General features: G+C 51.9%; 6 protein-coding genes across 6 annotated transcripts; 4 read left to right on the top strand and 2 right to left on the bottom strand.

Annotated features, from left to right (window-relative positions):
• Positions 1-2,792: 2,792 nt before the first annotated feature.
• Positions 2,793-4,361, top strand: AYO20_01972 (hypothetical protein; the record flags this gene model as incomplete). Its single annotated transcript, XM_022640278.1, has 1 exon — positions 2,793-4,361. The coding sequence occupies one exon, from the start codon at positions 2,793-2,795 to the stop codon at positions 4,359-4,361; it is 1,569 nt and encodes a 522-aa protein (XP_022503778.1).
• A 2,438-nt stretch (positions 4,362-6,799) lies between these two features.
• AYO20_01971 (hypothetical protein) lies at positions 6,800-10,775 on the bottom strand (the record flags this gene model as incomplete). Its single annotated transcript, XM_022640277.1, has 2 exons — positions 6,800-9,503; positions 9,553-10,775. The coding sequence occupies 2 exons, from the start codon at positions 10,773-10,775 to the stop codon at positions 6,800-6,802; spliced, it is 3,927 nt and encodes a 1,308-aa protein (XP_022503777.1).
• Positions 10,776-11,216: 441 nt separating this feature from the next.
• AYO20_01970 (hypothetical protein) lies at positions 11,217-12,443 on the top strand (the record flags this gene model as incomplete). The annotated part of the gene is made up of 1 exon (XM_022640276.1): positions 11,217-12,443. The coding sequence occupies one exon, from the start codon at positions 11,217-11,219 to the stop codon at positions 12,441-12,443; it is 1,227 nt and encodes a 408-aa protein (XP_022503776.1).
• A 1,263-nt stretch (positions 12,444-13,706) lies between these two features.
• AYO20_01969 (hypothetical protein) lies at positions 13,707-14,570 on the bottom strand (the record flags this gene model as incomplete). The annotated part of the gene is made up of 4 exons (XM_022640275.1): positions 13,707-14,233; positions 14,284-14,337; positions 14,395-14,445; positions 14,513-14,570. 4 exons carry the CDS (start codon positions 14,568-14,570, stop codon positions 13,707-13,709), a joined length of 690 nt encoding a protein of 229 aa, XP_022503775.1.
• Positions 14,571-16,778: 2,208 nt separating this feature from the next.
• AYO20_01968 (hypothetical protein) lies at positions 16,779-18,905 on the top strand (the record flags this gene model as incomplete). The annotated part of the gene is made up of 1 exon (XM_022640274.1): positions 16,779-18,905. The coding sequence occupies one exon, from the start codon at positions 16,779-16,781 to the stop codon at positions 18,903-18,905; it is 2,127 nt and encodes a 708-aa protein (XP_022503774.1).
• Positions 18,906-19,750: 845 nt separating this feature from the next.
• On the top strand, positions 19,751-24,079 carry AYO20_01967 (hypothetical protein; the record flags this gene model as incomplete). Its single annotated transcript, XM_022640273.1, has 5 exons — positions 19,751-20,195; positions 22,346-22,753; positions 22,809-23,104; positions 23,154-23,278; positions 23,326-24,079. The coding sequence occupies 5 exons, from the start codon at positions 19,751-19,753 to the stop codon at positions 24,077-24,079; spliced, it is 2,028 nt and encodes a 675-aa protein (XP_022503773.1).
• Positions 24,080-24,850: the final 771 nt, after the last annotated feature.

Here is a 24,850-nt window from a genome sequence, read left to right as displayed (position 1 = left end):
GAGACCAAGTTCCACTTGCGGTAAGCTCATCAAGACGCGGTATGGTGACTTGGTCCGACTTTGCCAGTTGGTGATACTTACACCGTCGATCAACCTGTTGTTCTGCTAGCTTAACGAGAGTACTTTGGATCAGGAATGAAGAGAATTACCGTGGCTCAACCCCCGACGTTGCTCTAAAGGATTCCCATACCTGTAAGGCTTTAGCTCTGTGTCGCCCTAAGTTCATAGATTGCTGGAAACTCACCGAGCGGACGAACTTTAGTGCCGACATTGTATGGTTACCAAGCTTCTGAGACCGCCACTCGTACTGCCAATTCAATGCTGGACCCGATGGAGCACCCGGAGCACTCGAGCCACGGAGTGAGATCGGATTGAAGGTTGATAGTGGCCAAATTCCAATAGCGTAAAGATATCAACCAACTTGTTGTTAGAGCCGAGATGCAATGAAGTCAAAATGAGATGGTGAAGGAAATTACATTTTATGGGCTGCTTGATTCACCGCAGCGAGACGCAGAAATGATCCACCGTATCAACTGCTCCCAGATGAAGTGGCGCACACCTCGAAATCATCCCCCGTACACTTCCTCTCCCTCCGATTTCGCTTTGGCGGTTTCTCTGGTCACTGTTGATGCCATTTTCACCCTTGTTCCAAGATGGAGACACACCACCTCTGAAGTTTTAACCTCTCTGGGCCACCGATACGGAACGGTGAATACGAGTCGAGGTTAGCGCAGATTCTGCAACCCACCAGTTGGCGCAAGATGACCACCAGTCAAGAGCCGAGTTCGGACCCTTTCCTCCGTCAACCATTGCTTGTTTCGTCCAAGACCAAAAATGGGGTTTGCAGGCTAATATCCGGCGCCCTTTGTTAGGAGACTCTTGCGTTTCTTGCTAAAGTCCGGCCGAGTCCATGACGCTGTCTTTCCTTCTCGTTACCATGCTACCGGCAGCCTCTTGTCGAACTGCTCAGGGAGCACGCGACAAACAATTAGCACACCAATCTCCCTGGTGGGATCAACAAAAGTTGAACCGGGCTCACAAGAATTTGTTAGCATCATATTCACAACACTATTAAACCTCCAATGGCCAGGACGACCAAATACAGCCAAGGCCGCGTGCCAACTACTCCCGTTGACAATGCCACTGTGCGCAAGCGAAGGGCTCACAAGAAGTCTCGGCTAGGCTGTCGCAATTGTAAAATCCGCAGAGTCAAATGCAACGAGGTTCGACCAATGTGTGGAAAGTGCCTGGAATACGGCGTGTTGTGCAATTACGATCCTGGTATACCTGATCTCCAGCCTCGAACCCCCGCTTCTGAATTTGGCTATCTGCAATCGAGGGTGGAAAGGTCGCCTTTGGGAACGACTAAACCTATCTTAGACATGATCACTATCTCCTTGGACAAAAGCACTTCTGAACTGGAGTCGCAGAGTGGAGCTACGCGATTCGACAAATCTGATCTGGCACGACTTGACAGATTCCAAACTAGGACAGTTCTCAGCATTGGCACAAAGAGAGCTGCCCGGGTTTTCCAGAGGGAAATCATCCCACTTGCCTGTGCGAACCCCTTGCTCATGCATTTGGCCCAGGCAGTGACTGAATCCCACGATCGTTACTTGTGTGGAGTGGCCACATCGAGACCCAGCACAACCGAAGCCTACCACTTGAACAAAGCCTTGGTTTCCTTCCAGAGCATTCTCTCCCGCCCCATCAGACGTGACGAAGGGGATGCGTTGCTACTCGCCTCATCCCTCCTTGGGGTTGTGAGCTTTTTCAACCTCGAGGCGTCGTCTGTCGAAGACGTCTGGCCGTTGCAGGATACTGACATGGCTTGGCTCAACTTAAGCGACGGAAAACAAACCATCTGGCGATTGGCAAGCCCTTTAAAAGTCGACAGCCTTTGGCGACAGGTTGGCATTGCATTCGATCACGACAAGCTACCTGATAATCAAATCCCCGACCACAGCCCCTCGATATTTGACCATCTCTGTGCTGAAGATGCTGAGTCGCCATCAGCTCGGGTCAATCCATACTACTGGACTGCAAAACGGCTCCTACCCTTATTGGACCTCGAATGCGATGACTCCACCTGGCTGCGGTACCTTGGATTTGTCAACAAGATAGATCCACTGTACAAGTCCCTCCTTGTGCGAAAAGATCCTTGGGCGTTGCTTATACTTGTGTATTGGTACATGAAGGTGTGCAGAGGTTCTTGGTGGATTTCGTCCCGCTCTATCCTTCAAGGGCAGGCAATTTGCCTGTATCTTGCACGGTACCATTCGGATGATCCGACTATTCTCGCAGCTTTGGAGAAGCCAAGGATGGAATTCAATGCTGCACAAATGGAAGGATGGGGAGGCATATCTTCTGTAGTAAGCAGTCCGGGTTGGTCTTAACTTCAGAAAGGCCCATGGTGCAGTCATTAGGCGTCTCAACCTTTTAATAGTGCTGAACTAGCAACATGATACCCAAGAGCCTTGATATTATCTCTACTTAGAGGTTGCGTCATGCCAAAATGTGTTGTAATCGCTCCGTCACAGCCTCGTCAGGACATTTTCAAAAGCGGCGAGATATTTGTACAAAAGAAGACATGATCCTCTTGGCATTTTTGACTCAATTTGAGCCTTGTTTGCCTTGAATGAGGCTCTATCACCATCTATTCCCCTTGGACTTCCCATCACTGTCGCCTCGGAGTATGTGCATCAGCGGAACCAGATGACGGATAGGTGAAGATGGTAACGGGGAGCTAAGCGTGTGCGACTCCGACTTTCTATTGATTTGGCCGAGTGATCATGGCGGACGCAACACTTCAATCATGGGAGTACCTCGAGACACTCCCAGGGACCCAATTCTACCGTCTCTACAGGAGTCCAGCCTCTGCTCTGGCGATATTTCGAAAGCGACTGTCTGCACTGGCGAAATCCTTTGTCTTGATGCTGTTGTACATGCCCCGGCCTCTGCCAGTCAAACAACTGGAACAGTTTGTCAAGGACACCAGCCGGGGTGAACGCGAGCACGCTTTGGATTTACTTCACCGTTACCACATATTTCGAGATGTCACTCTCAACTCGACAAAGGCATATGCGTTGACTCCGGACTTTGCTAAATCTCTTCGTCGCGCTTTGACGGGAGCAGGAGATACCCGGTCTTTCGGACAGGTCGCGCGAGTTCCAGAGGGTCGCAAAGTCACGATATCGCAACTAGACGAGTATTCTCGCCAGCGATGGGAAGGTATATTGGGTTACATGGTTGGATCTTCTTCCATACCTCTCGAGACGGCAAATGAGCAGCCAGCGATTGAACCGGCGCCAGGAGTCATTGAGCTTCTGAAGGCTGGTCATCTCATCGAGGTCAGCGGGGCGTACAGCCATGGCCAAAGAGCCAGGATCACGAAGGAAGGCTTTGCGTTTGTCCTGCAAGATATCAATACCCAGGTATGGGCATTGCTTTTTCTCTACGTGGATAACGCCGAGGTCTTTGACATGGACAAAGTCGATGTCCTGTCGTTTCTTTTTCTTGTCTCGTCCCTAGAGTTAGGGCTGGCATACTCGACCTCTACTCTGGATGAAACCCAACGGCGCTGCCTGTCGGACCTGGTTTCTCTTGGACTCGTCTACCAACCTCTGTCAGACGACGGCATTAACCCTGCCAACTACTTCTACCCCACGCGTCTAGCAACCACCCTAACGTCCGACTCGGCCTCGGCTCTGTCGACAACCAACCTGACCATCGGTACGTCTCTCTCACAGAAATACTCCTCCTCATCAGGCACCACCACACCTTCCGGTACCGTCACACAAAAGGGCTTTATCATTGTCGAGACCAACTACCGCGTCTATGCCTACACCTCGTCTCCCTTGCAGATCGCCCTTCTCTCACTATTCGTCAACCTGCGTTCCCGCCACCCCAATCTCGTGACAGGGAAAATGAGCAAGGCTTCGGTCCAACGAGCCGTCCAGGCCGGCATCACAGCTGATCAGATCATTTCGTATCTTACGACCCATGCGCACCCCCAAATGCGAAGGCACGCGCAGGCAGAGCAAGCAGCCCTGCTGGCGAGGGCCACCACCACCGAGTCGCAGGTACAGAGAACGGTGCCGATCCTGCCTGCGACGATATTAGATCAGATCCACCTGTGGCAGCTGGAAAGAGACCGCATGACAACCACCCCTGGGTTCCTCTTCCGGGATTTCTCCACGCGGGCAGAATACGAAGCCAATTGTCGGTACGCGGACGAGACTGGTGTGCTGGTGTGGAAGGACGACGCGAAGCGGCTGTTCTTTGTGACGCGGCTCGAGGGCGTGCGGGCGTTTATGGCGGAGAGGAGAGCGACTGGTTCGGGTGGTGGAACACAAGGCTGAGCGCTAGGGGACTGGCGAAGAAGGCTGGATGGGATATACACACACCCTTTTCGAGTCTGGCATCAGGATTCCAAAGCACCTCCCACTCACGGCTTGAACGGACTAGGTGGCCCGGGTGCATTTGGCGTCGAATCTGTGAGCTAGCGGACGCGTTCACAGATCAATGGAGAGCGCGGAAGGCAGCATTTTGACGTGCACGAGATCATGGCAATGGGTAGGGAGGGCCTTTGGTTCTGGTTTGCCGGATACCGAGCATCGGCCTCCTTCTCTTTTGACATATCAATGTCCAATAGGATAGGCCATTGGTCGTTTGTAACAATATCACTGTTCTTGACTTGCCCTGCCTACCCCCACCCTATCTAACAGGAATCCGACCACCCGACCACCTCCTCTGTCCTTCCGTGATCTTCTGTTCGCCATGGCTGGCTGAAGTGAAACGTGGTATTTGATCTGTGCCTTGACCTTCCCTCTTTTCTTCGATTCGGTTCCAGCATGCGTGCATATACGCATGTCAACTGACCAACCCCTGTCGAAGACTCCCCGGCCTCAAGCCGAGAACCCCAGGGCCTCTTTATATCAATCTCATTTGAATATAGATATTCATATATCCCCTGGCTGGCCGTCCTGTCTATTCTTGGTCTCTGCAGGATGTGAATAACCCTCCCGTTTTGGGCTGAGTCAGGAACCCCTTGATTCCCTCGCCTTGACAATCTGCGAGAATGTCACTGGAGGCTGACGAGGGAGAGACGCGTTGAGACGCGGAACCGGATGGGGATTGGAGGCAAGGTAAGCAAGCGGAGGCGATAGGTGTGTGTCTGTCCGAGAGAGTCAATCAACAAACGAAAAGAAAATAACCCGGCCACACAGCGAGACAGCCAGATGAGCCTCCTCTTGCGGTTTGTTTCGCCTCTCTTGTCCTGTCCTGTCATGTCTTGTCTTGTCTTGTCACCAAGCGAGATCCAGGCAGGAGGGAGGAAGGAAAAGGGCGCAGGTGGAGTGCAAAGGCAGAGGTAGACAAAATCCAGACACTCAGATTGTCATCTATCTAGCCAGGCGACACGGCAGAGAGGGTCAAATAGGGACATGATCCGAGGGTGTTGTCGTTGTCCTCGAAGGCGAATATGAGAGGGAGCAGCTCCGTAAGCTTTCGCTGCGAGAACAAAAGACATATTCGAATTCACCAAATCACATGCCTCGCTTCGTATCAATCGTCGCAGGGCGGAGAGACTGTTCGGAATGGTCTCGATTCACCTATTTAGCTAGATTCACAATTTGACCAGCCTGAATCAAAGACAGTCATGAGGGCTTCATCTTCCGCCAGCTCGCACATCCAGGTACCGGGCATCAGCAAAGACGAGTCCTCTCGTATTCGATCAAAGTGCCAGGAAAGTTGCTCGATGTGGAAACGGTTGCATCCAGTCATACCAGGTTGGTGCAGGCCAGGTCAGGATGCACAGCCCAAAACTCCTTTCGTTATCGCTTCAGTAGCATTTGAGAGCCGCCCTCGACTGCATCCACTCAACTCTCCCCTCTCTTCCAGCTAGGCGCTCACCCTGCTGTATCCCGTCCGCTCCCCGGCTCCAGGTCTGTTCGGTTCGACGACGTGACAGCGACAGATCCCTCAATTTCCGCCACAGAACACAGTCTTGCATCGTTCCATCCTTGACCACGAGAGCAACACCCCACATTGCCAGAGAAAGGGCAAGAAACTTGCTGCTTTCCAGTCTTCGGGCTTCAGCCAGAGCACACCACCTCCACTCATCTCGAATCAAAGAAGGTTCGGGCTTCAGAAGGTCGCCGATGTCATGGGGGCCTTGCCCTTTAAGTACCTTGAACACGTCCCAGGTAGAGTAAGCACGGAGAAGATAGGAAGACCGTCCAGAAACAGACAAGGACAACTAGAAGTCGAAGCCGAATGATCCACTTTCCACAACAAGCAAACGAGATGCCGCAGAAGGTAAAGGCATCGCGAAACGGAGCGTCACCTCGGCCGTATGCCTCGCCATCCGGCCGCAATTGACCATAGAGGACGATCTCCTGTCTGCCCTGGTCAAGGGAAATATGAGACAAGGGTAAGCGGGGGTGAGCGTAAGCGCTTAGGCCACGTGGTGGGATACGAGGATGGCTTCAGGATGATCTTGCCATGTCTGGGCCCGCAAGATTCGGTTGGTATCGGCCTCTAAATGGTACAATATCGTCAACAATCTGGTGAACAAAAGGAGGTCAAAAGCTGTTCGGGCAGAATCTCGAGTCGATGGGTAAGAGACTGTGCCTTGTTGTCGCAGTTCTGCCTCTCCGCACGTTGCTTGCCGTGTAGTATCCTCGAGAATTCCGACGCAGGCTTATTGTTTTGGCTCAGACGTTCGCAAGGCTGTCGTGAAGCAGCCGCAGAGTGGAACAGGCAAGTGAAAGGTCAGCAACAATGAGTCGGAGCCCTGTCAGCCACCCACAGCCTCCATTCTTTCCCTCGACGCCTTGCATATAGTACATCCCCCAACATTCTGTATTTTATCTTTCAGTAAACGCGCATTTGTGACCTTTGGTCCCACTGATCTGGAAAACCTGGTTTCTTCAGCCTCGCCATCATCCGGACGAATACCATTCTGAGGTAGTAGCACCTCATCTCCTTCTGCCTCGGGACCATGTAGCAGATGTGAGACGTGATAGACATGCCCACAAGCGAACCCGACCAGGGTTTCGGTTTCATTTTCATGAAACGCTTTATGACACGACGAACAGTGTCCTGGTTTCACCTCCGGTTCTGGTTCGGCCTCTGGTTTTGTTTCCTCTGCCAGCTGATCCTTGGAGCCAGCAACGTCCTGGGCAGATGGCCGTTGGTGTTTCACACTTGGAGCGACAATGTCGAACCTGATACCTTTCCTCCGACCTCTTCTCAGCGTCTCCATGCCCACGGCAACCTCGCTGCTGAGTACTCGCGCAACGCCAGCGCTGATACTGTCTTGTAAATCATACTCTCGAATCATCTTCTTCAGCCCATCTTTTAGGCCTTCCACTTCCAGTCCAGAAGGTATTCTCTTCACCAAGGTAATAGGGTCAATGGCAGTCCCGACCTCTGCTAGGAGACCTGAAATGAATCTCGGGCGTGACATGCTGTATTCGAGAAAATCGTCCCAGAGACTCTGGTCATCTTGCTCCTTGGCGAAAGCGATGGCCTTTGAGACATCCTTCAATTCATCAATGATCAAAAACAGCGCCTTTTTGGTCTGTCCCGTCTTGCTCAAGAGGTAGACAAGTTCCTCGACGTAATGCTTCCTTTCGCATATCTTGACAGCGTTTTCGAAAGTGTAAGCGGTGGACGCTTGCAAGAATTCCATGAGCAGATCTCGATCGAATTCTGCAAACAACTCGATAGCGACATCCGCGAATTGTTCAACGTGCTGCTTCCCTGTGTCGGCCGCAAGCGACGTAGTCATGGCTGAATGGCCGACCCGGGGTAGCGCAGGAGCTTCCTGGGTTCCCTCGCCGCGCCACAAAGCGCGAAGGTAGAAGTAGAGGAAAGGCTTCAATGTCGGCTTATCAAGTTGCGCAACAACTTCGTCGGGCTCAACCACTCCAGCTGTAGCTTCGTCGACGAGGACCTTGACTGGGTCCGCAGCAAGTTCGTCCAGTTCCTCGCGAGTTGCACTCTTCAATTGATCGGGTGAAACTCGCAGCATGACAAAACTGGGAATGTCGTCGGCAATGGCGTCAACGAGATGGTGTTCCTTGATCAACGACATGGCCGTGTCAGCATCCTGCAGGGCGATGTAGCATCTCAGAGCTTCGTCATAGTGTCCATCTGCCAGGAACAATTTCCCCAGGCTTTCCTGCAAGAGCCTCCAGTCCTGTGACCCCCTGGATGCGGTACCAGAGCGCAACTGATCTTCGACCGCTGCTGTGATGCTGCTGATCTCAAAAAGATCGGAAGGCCACTCATCAAGAAGCTCCTTGAACCGCGATCTGTCAACCTCCGCGTAGTGACCAAGGATGATTTCAAAGATGGAGGATGGCAAAGGGGGTGTCAGTTCCAACGTCGGTACGTGAGGCGATATCTCGTCAAACTTCGCGTTTTTGACGAACGTCCACACCCAATGCTCCCAGCGACTCGTCGTATTCAATACTTTTGCAGCGACCTCGCCAGCTTCAGACCATCTGTTGGCATCAACGAGCTGCTTTAGCCACAACTCGCCTATTCGTCGCTTCTCCTTTTCCGCCGCAGAGAATTTGTTCTTCGATTTGGCTTGCGCTGAACTCGTGACTGAAACAGAATCCGAGAAGAATTCGGCCAAGGTAGCGTGCTGACGAGCCTGCGTTGGGCTGAGGGAAGTCGCCGTGCCTGATCTTGCGACGGAACTAGCTTTCGATGGACTTGGTGGTGTTGAAGTTCCAGAAGCTTCAGAGAGGGTGCCCGCTGCTTCGGGATGCTGATCAACCAGTTCCCACGCTTGTTGGTATTTCTTGAGGCTCACGAGCCACTGCATACGGTCGTTGAGATTGCGTCGGACCGCGACAATGCAGTCATAGGGGCTGTAGATGAAGATCTTCATGCTTTGTGCCGTGGCCATGGTATTGATCTCCTCTTTGGCACTCGTCTCACTAGATCCAAACCCCGGGATCCAGCCTGTGAGATAGTTGCGTTCTCTGGTGCTTCCTGTTCGATCAGGGCCACTGACACCACTGCGAATACTCTCGCCTGAACTGAAAATTCGATTTGCGCCCAAAAGCCGTGGCCCGTACATGGTGGCATCCCACATACCTTGACCAACGGATTCAACGCCTGTAGCCAGACTTGTGCCAACCGTGCTCATACCAGATCCAATGGTGCTGAGATACCCCTTTTGGAGAAGTGCAGCTGGGATGCGAACTGGAGGCAGAACGCCCAGGTGATAGTCTGAAGCCGAAAGAGTCTCAAATCTGCTCATAGTGAGAGTGTCGGTGTCGACTTCTTCCTTTGTATCGATATTGACCAAACGCAACTCTGGTTCCAATGCATTATGTCGTGCTCGTCGGCCTCTCCTGCTACCTCCACTGTCTTGCGATGCTGAGCCATTGCCTTTCTTTTTTTCCATGAATGCAAGCACCAAAAGCAGACTTGGGGTATATAACGAAATTCCAGATATTGTACAGTCATCAAATCGTATACTGTTCGGTGGTCAGTAGGCGCATCTTCCCGAGAAGACGTAGAACTCACATCGTAGCGACTTCAGCGCGTCCAATTTTATTATTACCTCCGCTTTCCACAGAGCCTGGGTAGACCTTGATGATCCATACTGAATCTCCCCACCCTACTAAAACTTCTTCAACCTTTGCATTTTTCGGATCTGGCTTGGGAGATGCACCGTTCGCAGGAGCAGGGACGAGGGTGCTAACAGGGGAGTCGTCGTCGGTATCGAGATTGTCGCGGTCGATCCACTCTGCACGAGCTTTCCATACACCCGCCATATCCTCCCAGCCGGGACGATTAGGTCTGTCAATATGGCTCATCCGTTTCCACTCGAGACCGGATTCTGAACTTTCGAGCTTCAAGTTTGATCTCATGATCTTGATTCCCTGCTCATTTACCCAGAGGACATATTTTCCTGAAAGTGACCATTTGATGGTGCTAATGATACCTTCACCACCGTGCACAATTTTGTCTGACCCAGTGTTGGTTCCAAGGCCAATTGACCCAAGCCAGCCAGAGGCCACTGCCGCCGCTCCTGTCGTAGTTGCATTGGCGCTTTTCCCTGCTTGTCCGCCAGTAGTCAAAACCAGAATGCCCCCTTGCCCGCCAGATAAATAGGTTCTGTCCGATTTGTATTCTGGTGAAAGGGCAACGGTCTGGACAGGTCTTCCGAAGTTGCGCAATTGAACATCACGAGGATCGACTAATGAGGCGATGCAGACATTACCGTCGATGGACGACGTCGCGATATATATCCGATTTGGAGGTATATCCGCTATAGGATTTTGCACATGCTTTCCTTTCGGTGCCGGGGAGCTTGAGGGCGACTTGTCCGCATTCGAGGAAGCTTCTGCTGCTAGTTTTGAACCAGGCTCGTAGCGGAAACCCGCAAGTGGAGGGTTGTAGGGAGATATCGAGATCGCGGATATGCTGGCTGTATGAGCATGGTAGACGCGCAGGGAGGTGAATGTCGGCAAAGCGAAGACATGAATGTTTCCATTGTGAGTCCCCACGATCATTTTATCTCCAGCCACATGAAATGTACTCGTCGCATCTCCATTGCGGTATATCGAGCTCACGTTCCTGGTCAATGTAGCATATTTAAGTCGCGGCTCTTCCTCCTCTTCATCCTCCTCTTCCTCGGAGTCGTCTGCTGTGGCCTCGGGCCTTGCTGGCTTCGGATGGTGGCTGATGATTTTCTGAGGCTTGTCATCGTCGCCTGGCTCAGACGAGCCATCTCCGGCCGCCATGCAGAGGATAGGATACTCAGAAGCGTGACATTTGCACGAGCGCAGAATGGAGTTCTCCAGATGGAGTAGTGATGGTAGACACTTGACTCCAATTCCCACGGAGAGTCTGGACCATTGAAATGACGAGCGCCAAGTCCTCGGCTCATGCAGCCTTGTAGACACCAGAGCGCAGTTTGTTTGAGCATCTGGAGCTACAAGAAGTATTAGCATTTCACGGATGGCGATGCATTTCTGGGTGTCTGATGCACCCCCTTTCTCTTGTTGACCATGCGCTCAGTCGCTACTCGCCCTCTGCTAAGTTTGGGAAGTCAGTTTGTCTGCGCAAGTTGTCGACGTGTGGGATATGATGCGCTTCGTCAACCGGGCTTCCGCCCTCTACATGCATCGCCAATCTTCCAGCGGCCCCGCCGCAGGGAGTTCTTTTCCTCCAATACGTCGTTTATGAGCCAGTCGACGCAGAAAAAAGAGTCACAGAGGGACGAAGACTCAGTAGATTCCACCGTCGACTCAGCAACCGCTTCGTTAGCTCAGAAACGAAAGACTGCACGCTCCCCCGGGACGAAGACATCGCTTCGAAGAGTAGGACTGGAGGCTCAGAGATCTAAGGCTGGCCTTACGAAGCCAACCTTGAGACTCCATGAAGAGGCAGACCAAACACCAAAACTTGTGACAGCATATGCTGTGGCAGAGCAATTTGACCTGGCCAAAGTCGTCGAGATTCTTCGCAATAAAGGTTACGAACCCGATCCACTCGGCACTGGACTATTTCCACAGGTCGTCCACGTCCAAGTACCCATCTCCTCAATCTACCGTTCCACCAATCCCTCCGCCAGGGACCTGTCGTCGACAGAAGTCGGTGATGTGTTTGTCTTCCCATCGGGTACGGTGGTAACGTGGGCTTTACCTGACGGGTTTACTTCATACTTTGCAACACGCACTCTCCTTCCTGCCGCAGAAAATCCTCATAAAGAACCTATTGAGACCGAGGACTTGGATTATATTGAAGATCCAAACCGTGAACACAGCCTCATCCGTGGCGAAACGATCGTCCTGGGAACGAAAAAGTCAGAGTATCAAGAACCACCTTCATCAACAGACTATACACAGGCCGAATCGCAGTTTCAGACTGTCGATACAGTACTTACTAAGATTGCCTTTTCCTCGGGGTTTGCTCGCTCCACCAAACTCGCCGTCCTTGAGACGAACCTTTCCACTTATCTAGCCTCTACGGCGGACATCCCGGCTCTTCTAGCAAAGGGCTCGCGGCTCCCATTCAAACTTTCCCGCGACTTCATTTCCCGCAAAACAGGTCAACTCCTCCTCCTGCGCGCGCAGCTCAATCTCTACTCTGAACTGACCGACTCTCTTCCCGATCTTTTCTGGGACTCCCGGCACGAACTCAACCTGGAAAACTACTACGATCAAGTTGGGCGAGCGTTGGATGTCGGAATCAGGATCAAAGTCTTGAACGAGAAGATGGACTATGCAGCTGAGATTGCAACGGTGCTGAGGGAGAGGCTGAGCGAGAAACACGGGCTGTTCTTAGAGTGGACCATCATCGTACTGATAGCAATAGAGGTGGGATTCGAGGTCTTGCGGCTGTGGAAGGAAGGCTTTTGGGAGGAAGTGTGGGAGAATAGAGGAGTCGGGAAGGTAAAGACTCTGTAGGATGAAGGATTGATGGCTTCGGCCTATGAAGACGCCGAGGCAGGGCTCAGCATTACATAGTCCGCTGCTCGACATGGAGACACAGACAAGGTATATTTGGCTATGAGGTTACCCATTAGATATCACGCTGTGACCTTGACCTTGTGATTGAAGATAATGCCATAATAGAAGAAGCTCTCTACTTCCATCCTCACCAAATCTATTGCAGCGATCAAACCATGGCGGGAGACACTTGAAAGTGACTTTTGCACAAGCAAACGACCCAGGTGGGAGGGAACGTTGCCACACAGCCAGGATCGGAACACCAAACAGCTGTGGAAAAAAAGGAGCGAAGATCAGCCGAAGATCAGCCGCCATTCTCAGCCTCGCGAATACTCCCACTCCAATGGTCTGCTACAAGTACTTGCAACCCAGCTCTGAGGGAGGCTGACCGCTTCACACAAAGAGCCAGCGGCTGAAAGCGATGTGAGAGATCAGTGAGAGGGAGACTTTTGCCGTCGAACCATCGTCGCGCCCGCGGAAGGCCACAGAATATCGACTCATCTGATCACCGGCCAGGGAGGGTCGATCTGGCGAGCTGACAATTCTTTTGCGATCCTGACGCATGATTGGCTTACAAAGAACCTGATCCGAGCTGGTGATCTTTGCGTGTAATTGGGTAGGTTGCCGACAGATGCGATCTTGTTAGTGGGCGCGGGCTCAACGGTGACGGGCGGCGACAAGACGTTTGACACAGGGCGGGACTTGTTGTATGCAGACCAATGTAAATAAAGGATGGACACTTTCAGATATCTACAAGAGGAATCTTAAGCGAGAAGTAAGGGCACAGGGGAACTCAAGGTTGGTTATTCAAAGCACGTTTTCATTGGAGACTAGCTATGGTTCAAGGATCGTCGCCTTTGATCAATGTGCCAACACACCGTATGACTGGAATCTGCAATTAAGACGCAATAGCAATTAAGTTTGATCCCTCAATCCAATTCACAGGGGGTGTTGCCACTCCCACGAACCATCATGAAAACCTCATGTGGCCAGTCCAATATGGCCTAGCTGGAAAGAATCATTGTTGTTGCAGGCAGTTGATTTCAGGAGTTCCTTGTTGAAAAGCTAGTGCTGAGTCTGTTTATTGTGTGATCATGCATCTCACTTGACGAGATGGACAATGTCTGTTTGTCGTTTGCATATGCTGATGGTTGGCATGTTGTGGTACATGGCAGACATAGCTGCAAAGAGCGTCAGGGTATCTTTTGAAGGTGTATGTACTCAGGCCAACGCCAACACAGCCACCAACCCAGCCAAGCCCATGTTGACACCAACAGTTCCAGCGTCATTTGAGTTGGGAGCTTCTGGAATGCCAGAGGTGGTAGAGGCTGTGGCAGTCGTCTGAGTTTCCGTAGAGGAAGTGGTCAAGACGCTGGTGGTGATGGAAGATGATGTGGTCTCAACAACAGTGCTACTCTCAGATGACAGAGTCGAAGTGGTAGGCACAGGTGTAAGTGGGACACTGCTCTCAACTGCTGTAGTAGGAGGAAGCGGAGTTGTCTCAAGAGTTGGAGTAGTGGAGGTTGTTGGAACACCTGGAGTCTCAATTGGAGTCTCAGTGCTGTCGGTGCTGGCCTCAGAGGTAGAGGTGGAGGGCGCGGGTGGGAAGATGGTGATCATGACAGAAGTGGACGAGGTGACAGTGACAGAAGTGGTGGTCGGAGTGAGAGGAACAACAGGATTCAAGGTGGATGGAGTGCCATATGGGGTGCAGTCAGCTGGGGTCACAGTGACAGTGACTGGCTCTTCTGTAAACAATGTCAGTGGAAATCCAGACAACAACGGGCTTGAAACTTACGACGTGGCATGAGGTTGATGATATCGTTGATGTCATCAAGGGACATGTCTCTAGCTGTGGATTTTCGTCAGTCCTGAACAGTCAACACTGTGTGGGATTCAAATTTCTCACCTGCCAAGGCCGCAGCCAACTTGCCATGGACACCGACATTGAGAGCAGTTGCTGTTTGTCTTGTCAGCAGCAAGAACACACACACAGGGACACAGGCTGCTGAGGTGTGTTGACTCACCGAAGGAAGTAGCAGTAAGGCTAGCAACCATGAGGCTGATGACGTGTGCAATCTTCATGGTGAAGGATGCAAGATGGATGAGGTTGGGTGATGAATGTGGTGAGTAAGAGTATGGAGTATCCAAGTTCGAAGGTAATTCTGGTCCAAAAGAGTGACGCAGATGGTGTTGATGAGAACTTGAAGTTATTTGGTAGAGGGTAAGAGGCGGAGGTTCAGGTTGAGGGTTTGAAAAAAATTGTAGAGAGATTTATACTGGAGAGCAGGCGCTGCAGATCGACCCAGGCCACTAGTGCGATCTGTCGTCTGGTCGTCGATTCACAGCAATCACAGCTGGAGGGCAGTTGCAATCAGTCACTGATCAGATCAACCCAATTCGATCCAAGCCAAGTAATCCGCTGCGGAGCGTAGGAAGCTGCCATGCGATGCGCCTATCCGCCACCCCGGCAGAGCTGGTGCTTGCGCAAGCTCACAAATGGAAGGCTTGCGAACAACAAAGGTCTCCTTATGGCTGTTGCCTCTCCACCACATGCGACCACCCGCTCGCTCGCTCGAAGAGCCACACAAAGATATTCTGTTCCGACCTTCGACGGCTGCACAAGCCTGCAGACAGAGCCCGACGACACGGACACAGGCCGAAGTCGGCGACAAGGGAAAAACAGGCAGACAGACAGACAAACGACAAACCTACCTCAGTATGGTGTTGTTGAGAGAAAATGCCCTGTATCGGCCAGCCAGCTCTTTCGCACCTCAGCAACGAAATTCGGGAGGCTGGAAACCTCACCATCGGCTAGCTGCAAGGTCTCATCTTGGACGCGAAACGAATGTACCCCGATCTGTCACACTCTCCGGTGGCGTCCCGTGGCCGCTACCTTGACAGAATTACATGGCACGAGGATGACTTTGTCAAATCATACTGGACGTTGTGATACAGAAGACCAGGAATCTACAACGAGTTGAGAGACATGAGACACATTAATCGCAGCTGGAGCTATACAACGCTAAACACGGATGATCGACCGCTAGAGATACTAGCGTGCTTTAGCGTCAAACGTCTCAACGGCAGGCAAGTATACCGAAGTGGTCTGCACTGCAAGGACCTCCACGACCCATTGTTACTCAACCATCCCTATGCACATGAAGGATACCAATCCAGAAAGAAGCAAAGAGGGGGCGACAATGAGGAAACAGGAAGCAGTTTAGGCTGCGTTGAAACAAGGAGATTTGTACACAAGACCCTTCCTGAACCTGTCGATGATGTTCACAGACATGGTTTGATCCTGTCTTTCGCGGGCTTAGCGAAGCTTTTCTCGTGACAAGCATATCATATATGATTACAGAAAGCTCTGAATTATACGAGGCTTCGTGTTGACGGCAAGTGATGTCGAAAAGGCTGAATCCTTCGGGTTGAAAGCTGCATCGAAGTTGTAGAGGGCCATAACGGCCGCTACTTTACCACAGATGGTCCTATTCGGTCCTGATACATATCACCACAATCTACTGCATTCCTGTATCTAATTATGAATCATGTTATGTATTCTTTGATGAAAGGAATGACATCGATCGCTTCGTGGCGGCAAGTAATAGTAACAGAGGAACTTTGGCGCTCCCGTACAAATGCGCCTCCGTAGTAGTTTCTGCCACCATTTGCTTCTCTGCTGGGGCTGCCAGTTCTTCTTCCGGTCTTCATAAGAGCTTCTACTATCTTAACTTGAGTGCTTGAGGTCACGCTGTTGCCTCGCAGAATGTGTGCTTGATCGCTCTGCACACCTCATCTGGCCAGCTCGCTTCCATGCACCCCTTCTCCTCCCTGACCATTGGAATCTTCGTTGCTGGATACATCACTGCGCGCTGGGATCTTGTTACCAGACTCTATGAATTAGCAATCTTTGCCTGGTACCACGGGGTCTTTGCACGTGTGGCGAAAGCATTTGCGGTTATCTCCCTCATCTACGTCTTTCTCGCCATACCTCTCGACCGTCTTGCCTCTCACGAAGCCGCCGTCCATCCTCGAATCCTAGCGCATGGAATTTCCGCTCAAGAACAACTACGTCGGAGGGGTTCCTTTTAGGCCTTGACAATATGTTATCATGGTCGAGAACAGCGATGGCATGCTGCGGGTATTCTGGCCGAGCAGCCTTACTCGGACAACCACACCCGGTGTAATAGTAGGATGGAGGAATTCGGAGTACGATTTGTTTGTTATAACAGTCCTTGAAGATGTTGAAGTAAGGCAGTCAAAGAGAGATGAGCGGGAACCAGTGCTGACATGCCCCAGGTCCGCAGCGTTGAATCTGCTCTTCGCATGGGCACTCTGTTTCGCAACAGTCCATACCCAGTGGCCCGAATCTTTCAGCTTTGCGACCAGCCTCAGATGCATGTTTTGGGTACCCTCAATCACCCAGACCCGCCGGAGATCTTTGATCCTCTCAAAATCTGCGCCTTCACCATTCCAGGCTCGCGGCGACCTTCGATCTTTTGTCCGCCGGGTGCAGAGCTGACCGTGCAAATTGTTCTTTTCGACCCCCCGAACCCCACTCAAATGCAATACATGTCTCTTGAGCCAATATCACTTGCTCTGGGCAGAGAATACTTGGCCGTCGGTGCACCCGATTCGACGCTTGACGAAAATGGAATGCAGGGAGAGAAAGAGCGAGAGCGCGTCGCCGAGTTGGTCGCAAAGTTGCGTTTTCATACCGTGATCAGGCATGTTCCAACCGAGAAAGAGTTGGCGTTGCCCGCGATCCTCCGACAAATCAATTGCTCCCAGGAAGTTGCAGAGCTGCTCCAGAAGAACACGCCTCTTGTTGGTCCGCGCCGAAAAAGGAGCCTCTCTGTGAGCGAACGAGTCGTGGAATCGGCACAGTCACTCTACACATTTGCGGCGTGGTCGCTTTGGACACTGTTCATGGCGTATGCCTTCCCTACGCTTTTGAACATTTTCAAAATCGCGATCATTGGACACAGGATCGTTGCTGAAGGTCTTTTGCGACTTTTGGAACTGCCCCTGCCTTTTCAAAGACTACAGTCTATAGAGAGCCGGCGAGCAACCAAGGGAACCCTCGCCCTGAAGGATGTCTCGGCCTGTTGTCAGCAAGTCCATCTTCGACTCCAACAATTCTCCTACTATCCGACACAATATTCACTTCTCCGACGCCGCAAAGCGACTTGGTCATCCTTTCCGACAACAAATAGTGATTACATTCGCTTTTACAACTCGCTTTGGCTGGTAGCAAACGATGTGATTATTGGCATCGCACTTGGGAGCTTCATCAGTGACAATGCGCAAGCTACGTCTCAGCTGATCGGTGGGGTGTTGAATGAGTACACAATTGAAGGTCTCAAACGCATGATCAGGTGGCTCATGTCGTACCCAGGAGGTCTCAAATTGAACACGGAACTTACTACATTTCTCGGCGAACTTTTCTTGTGGGTCATAGAATATTGGGCCTCGACGATCGTCGTGCTCATTGTTCCACGACTACCCACTGTCGTGTATGTTGTGGGATGCTCTTCTTTTGCTGGGGCTACTATGCCTATCGCCATTTTTTCCGACCTCCTGAGCTTGCTTACTATGCATATCTACTCTTTTTACGTCGCAAGTGCGCGCATCTTCAACTGGCAATTGACAATCATAGTCAGCCTCTTTCACCTATTCCGTGGCAAGAAGCGGAACGTCCTTCGCAATCGTATCGACAACTGCGACTACGATCTCGATCAACTCTTGTTGGGTACGATTCTTTTCACCCTGTTGTTTTTCCTTCTGCCAACTGTGGTAGTCTTCTACCTGACCTTTGCTTCAGCTCGTATGGCAATCATCTCGCTGAAAGCCACTCTGGACACCTGTCTAGCATGTCTCAACCATTTCCCCTTGTTTGCATTGATGCTCAGAATCAAAGACAGCAAAAGGTTGCCAGGGGGCGTTCACTTTCAGCTCCTGGATGCAGAACAGACCCGGGTATCCTACCAGGAAGAAACAGAGCGAGGAGATGATCAGGACGACAGTGTTGGCAACACTGAGGAAGAGGAGGAAGGAGGAGAAGATAATGGAACTACTAGCGTGGCTTACATCCGCCTTTCCTCGACCCCGCTGTCACTGAACCAGATATTTGAACAATATTTCCAGCTCTGGGCACGCATCCGCCGGCACTATCTGTCGCCCACGGTCGTATTTCGGCTCCTCACGGGACGATTTGTACCACCTCTTGGTCGAAGCCAGATGTATGGGCTGCAGTATTCGGTCCTTCCTAGACAACGGGCGACAATTGCGGAGGTGTGGAAAAGCCTGAGCGAGAGTGAATCGCCAAGCACAACAAATGGAACACCTGCGAATCCACGCGGCCAGAAGATGTATCTTGGAAATTATGGAAGAGCGATAGGGAAGCAATGGAAATAGCAAGAGCTGATTGACACCCTTGTGTTGTGTTCTGGGCTTGGTCGATGTGCTGCAAAGATGCTGGTAATGCCCAAGTATCCGCTTACATCATCGTATTTGTCCTCATCACGTGTTCAGTGCTCATTCCTAACGGGCGCACCTACTGCTACATGGCACAAGATTCAGATTTTATCAACCATCTTCATGAAAGTTTCCCCTGAGTATCTTGCGAAGCTCTTTCCAGAAAATCTCCCTGTCAAAGTGCTCAGTTCTTCGCTCGACACTCTTTAGCAACCCGACCACCTATCTCTAGCCATATCATCCTTCTCAAAATGCCAAAGTGCCCGAACTGCGGTGGGAGAGTAGACTTAACAAAGGAGGGAGACTGGGGTCACTGCGCTGACTGTCAGTGTTTTCTAACATGGTCTCCAAGACCAGCAAACTGACTCCTGCGTAATAGGCAACAATGTAAGCCCACCTAGCTTGACGAGTTCCGGATTGTACAGAGGCTGAAGCCGCCACCAGATCATTGAGATCAAGACCCTGAAAGATGATAATGAACAGGAGGAGCAACCAGCAACGCAGTCTGGGACGTCGACTGAAGTGAAGAAATAAGTGCTATTCGACATGGCACCTGCCTCACAGCTTCATACTATCGTTGTTGCCCATTTGAACCTAACGCACACATTCACTTCACCTGCCTTCTTTCACTACCCACTGAACCAAGTTTCTGTTTATCTCCCGACAACCATCACCCGTACAGCCTCAAGCGGTGCGGATGCCTTGTCTTTGTTTCGTGATCGTTTCCCACAGCAGCGCGAGCTCTATCGTCCCAAGTCCTTTCAACGTCGTCTTCATCGGCAGCCATGAAGACCTGCCCTCAGTCCTTGTGCTTCCTGCCCATTTTCTTGTTCCTCCTGTCTGTTGTCATCGGTGCACCAACTCAAGAGAGCGATGAGGGTGAGAGTGCTGCGCGGGATGTCGGCAGAACTCTACGTGTTCGGGACACTGCAGTCTTACCATCCGCATGGGGTTGGCACATCGAATGCAAAGTAAATCCGCCTCCCCACTATGGATGGCTTCTCACTGACAGATTCAAGCAACTGCCAGGCGTCGATATCGGTTACTGTCGGGAAAACAACCCTCCACCAGCGCCACAGTCTCCCGAGAACGCGAAGCGTAATACCGACCTGAAACCAAGAAACGGCAGCTCGACCGATTCCTCTCCGTCCTGGGCATTGACACCGTTGAGGTGCTACGATCTGTGCGCCTGCGACCGACAGGGCACACTGATCTGTCATGAGTGGGGAAGTAAGTGTTGGCCGTTGACTTCACAGCCACTGGCAGACACTGACGCAAAGAGCAGCTTGCAACTTCCATACTGTTTACTTTCGTTGTCATGGGTATGTATCCATAGCAAAGAATGTATGTAACTGGACAGCGACCTGACGTTGAGGTTTAACAGCAGTGGAGAGTGTGACTGTGTCTGGGAGGAGCAACTCACTGGAGATACTGCGAAATTAGGTTGGGTCGATGGCGTCGCTGACTGGGCGAGTAATGGGTACGCGAACCATTGGTGGGCACGGAATGAGAAGGAGAAGGACCAGGAGAGCCCAGAGTGAACACGGCTGCCCTGCAAGGCATCGATCGATTGGTGACGGGTGAGAGGGACTCACGCTCTCAAGCCAACATATCTACCTGTTATTCACATCAGTTGTCATGGAGCTTCATCTTCTCGTCGAGAGGTAACTCGACAGACAAGCCAGCGCTCATTCACTGTGTCCCTCTTGCTGAGTCCCTTGGCTTTCTACTTTTGCTGATTTGCTCACCTTAACCATGAACACAGCCAAGGATCGACAACGACGAAATGGAACTACAACTTGCTTTCTACCATTCTCATTCTGGCACTGGTCTCCCGCGCCTCAAGTCGGTGTGGTGTCAACTGCAAGCAAGGGGGTGAGATGCATGGTATTGATTGGCAGAGTATGTCCTCGCACATTTCCACTCTTAGTCTAGTGGTCAAGAGCAATTAACACCTTGCCAGGCTCCGAGGTGCTTGTACTGTACTCGTACGGAATCGGTAGGGAGAACTGGACACTTTGTGATGGGACAGTCTCGACGGCTGCGTCGCTTGCGACAGGAGAGGCTTAGGGATCGTGATATGTCACCAATCATACGAAGATGCCGCCCATGCACACTTGTCTGGAGGGTACAACGTCGGAGCATGTTATGACCGGGAGAAGAGCCAGTGATATTGATTCGTCGATATACGCATGAGTACAAGTACGCAGAACCCGTACTCCGTACTTGTACGGTCCCATGCTGCTGGCGACTCCAAATGGCTCCGTCCTTGTTGTCGGGTCCTCGGTCTAAAGAGCGGCCATGATTCTTTCGAGAGAGTTTAGCGGGCTGTCCAACAAGCATTCTCGAGAACCGTCGGGAAACCATCAGGGTTGGTTGGCGGATCCTGACACAGCCAACTGGGAAGCTTTTCACGAGTCTCCACCGACCCTCCTGGCTTCGACCTCTCATTGCTGGATAAGGAATCCCGGATCTTGGGATGGATAGACACCGAGCAAGAGGCGAGGGACGGATGAAGGAGTAGCCAGCCTGACTCCACAAAATCCACAAATCCCTGACAGAACAGTACGAACTGAAACTTCACCATGCGAATGTTTGTCACGGACGGCCAAACCCAAAGCATAGGTACACAACTGTTCGAACGGACAGGCATTAGCCAGCCCACAGCTAGCCCACAGCACGCCCCGCGTCGGCTGACTTCAAGTCGCCTCTAGAGCGTCCCGAAGAAGCGGATGTCAGCACTGTCTTCGATAGCTTTGTTTTGCCCCCTTGACCTCCAGGCCAAACCGGGGGCAACCAGAGAAACACCATCCGACTGGCATCTGGCAGCCCTCAGTCTGTGATAAGCGAACCAACCAACCTGTATCTTCTCAGTCTTATGCGACCACTCATCAGAATTGCTAAACAAGGGTACAACCCCGTCCGTCTGTCTCTGAGTATGTGGATGAGTGTCTGTGTGTCTGTGCGCCAGTACTGGTAGCCATCTTACCCTCCTGGTTATCCACATCCCATGCCGTCGCCTCCCTACCCAATCGCAGGCATCATCCTCCAACGCCACACGATATACCACGGATCAGGCGCAATTTTCGATTGCTTGCACTGGATCAGGCAACAGGTGCGCCCGCTGCTTTACTGTGCCTCGACACTCATCCAAATTCACACTGGCATTCTGACTGGCAACCGGCTGACAAACTGTAAGCGCTCTGTTGGCCCCGCTTCGATCGACTTGAACCTGCCTCTGGCTGGCCTTTGCTCTCTTTAGAGGCCCAAAGCCTGCTGGTGCCTTGTGTGCATTGCCTCACGAGAGCCACAGGAGTTCAAAAGTACGGGCGACGATCCTTGAGCCTCATACCATTGCTCCGCCGACAATGGTTGCACAGTCGCTACCGAAGGCATGGCAAAGGCAATCAAAATAGAACACTTACTTCTGCAGAATCCTTCACCGTCGATCAGTGAAGAACCACCACCGCGCGTCCACGCTGTGAAGAGAGATGCGACTCAGAGCCGTCAGCCAGCTCATCGCCCTCAATTAGAGCTGAAGACCTCATCTACAGCACTCGTACCAGCCCGGTCACCAACAGCCTCGGAACGATTCTCATGGGACTTCGACAATGAGGAGTTGTCTACTAACCGACGTCGAAAACGAAAGTCGCCCATTGAGGACCAAGTGTTTCCGACAAGGAAGGCCATCAGGCTACCTCGATTTTCCGTCAACATCTTCCACTCGGAGCCAGTCAATGTCTTTCCCATTCCCAACGAAGGTGTGGTTCCGCGGATGGTGAAGTATTGTGAGCACATATCTGAGACTGGATTCTTCCGAAGTTGCGCTAATCATGCATCCAGATTTGCAGGTTTGGGCGGAGCAGCATGGTCGAGCACTTGCCTTTGAAGGCCATCCCAAGCCATATCAGTCGCTGGTGTTTCCGTATGCCCTGGAGCACGCTGTCTTGTTTGAAGCCATGGTCGCGCTCAGCCGGGCGTCATGGCTTTTGCAAGAAGGCATTCCATGGTCCAAGGACAGCGCCCTCGCATATCATCGCGCCAACGCATTCGCCGCGCTTCGCCTGAGGCTGACGTCTGAAGCAACGTGTGCGGATGACACCACTATCTGTACCATTGCGGCTCTTACGACGATCGATGTAAGTGAAAGGCCGTTGTCAGATCAACGAGGTCTAATGGATCTGGTAGTACATGCTCGGTGTACACGAAGGTGCACACAACCACATCAATGCTATGCAGCGGATTCGGAAGATCCGGACCGATCTCAAGGGTGACACACCGTGGCAATACTTTGTCATCTCTGCCATGAAAGCGTAAGATGCCCAATCTCCCTCGCAAGCGCAGTCTCTAAGTTGGCCAGATACGATGCCCTGTGGAAGTTTGTCAAAGATAGAAACGAGGCCACCACCAGCATGGCGCAGCTCTCCATCGAATCACCTATGCGAAACGAACTCCCCCTCTATCCATCTCTCCCATTCAATATCAAAGTGTGCGAGGCTCTCTCGAAGGTGTCGACCTCATTCAACGACATGGCTATGGCTGGGGAAATGTCTATTCAGATGATCGACATTCTTGCAAATCTATCTAAAACAGCCAGGGGCGATGGCAGTGCTACGCCTACCAGTTCGCCCCCAAGCTCCCCGGGAGGACGGAACTTGCTGAACACAATCGCTGATTTGAGATGTTTGTCGGTAATGGCCACCACCTCTATCGAACACAAGCTATGCTTCGGCGTCATTGGGACGTGCTTCACCCTCCACTTTGGGGATGGTAAGATTGGCGAAGAGTTCAACGAGACACTCCAGGAGCTTGAAGATGGACTCATTGGCAATGGCAAGCCTCGACCGCAGCAAGAGAAAGCCCAGAAGAACCATCGAGAATGTCTAATTTGGGTAGCTTTGGCAGCTGCCGGTGCACTCGAACAGTCTGAGCTGTTGTCTGCTATGAGTATGCTGCTGGACCAAACTTTGGACAAATACCCGGAAGAGACGGCCCAGTGGGAGACATTAGAGGGGATCCTGAAGAAATTCTTGTGGAACGATCTACTGGCACGGCATTGGAGAAGATGCTGGGCCAAGGCTGTGCGTCGGCGGTCGAGCATACGGCGACGGTAACCACTGAGGACAAGCAGTCTCAGCTACTAATGATCAGTAGCTATCTTGCGTGGCCAACTGAGGGGTTCAATGGCGAAAAGCAAGCGCCCTCGAACGATAGAGTTGATACCTTGGAACAGCAGCTCCCATCCATCCCAGACCCCGGCTTAGGAGGCGGTTTACTAGGAACGACCGGCAAGGGACCTCGCCCGACAACCTACAGTAGATTGAACTACCTAGGAAGAAACAACCTTCGAGAAAGAAACCTCGCATCCTCAGGTCCAAGCGGCAACAAGTCTGCGGCTTAGAGCAGTGCAAGAGGTTCTCACCGCCTGTTCAGCCTTATTGGGCGTCGATCCTGGCCGTGTCTGAGGTCCATTTTCCTGCATCAGCCGCACGAACAACAGTCTACCAAACGAGCATCAGGATCAGATTGCAGCGCGAACCCAGTTGCCACTTCGGATAAGGCATTTCCTCTCGCTCCTTAGCACTATTGGTCGCAGTCCATGCTGCCAGCTTCCTTCCAAGTTCGCGGACTTGCCGAGTCACCCCCGGGTCTTCGAAGAGGCGGCTGACAATCTCAGCACGTCCAGATACCTCGTCCTGCATTCTTTTGCCAGGAAAGAGACGCTTTTCTCGCCACAAAGCGGCTAGGCAACGCCTAGAGCGAGACTTGTTAACGAGGAGGATAAAGAGATTTTCCCAAGGGGACAGAAAAACTTTTGCCTAGCCTCAGGAGCCCTGTACTATCACACAATTCTATCCGACAACCTTGAGACGCCACGGGTACCA

The sequence above is a fragment of the Fonsecaea nubica genome (assembly GCF_001646965.1).
Source record: "Fonsecaea nubica strain CBS 269.64 chromosome Unknown Scaff8, whole genome shotgun sequence".
Taxonomy (NCBI): Eukaryota; Fungi; Ascomycota; class Eurotiomycetes; order Chaetothyriales; family Herpotrichiellaceae; genus Fonsecaea; species Fonsecaea nubica.
Note: the sequence above shows the minus strand (reverse complement) of the source record. Positions and strands in the feature narration are given on the sequence as shown.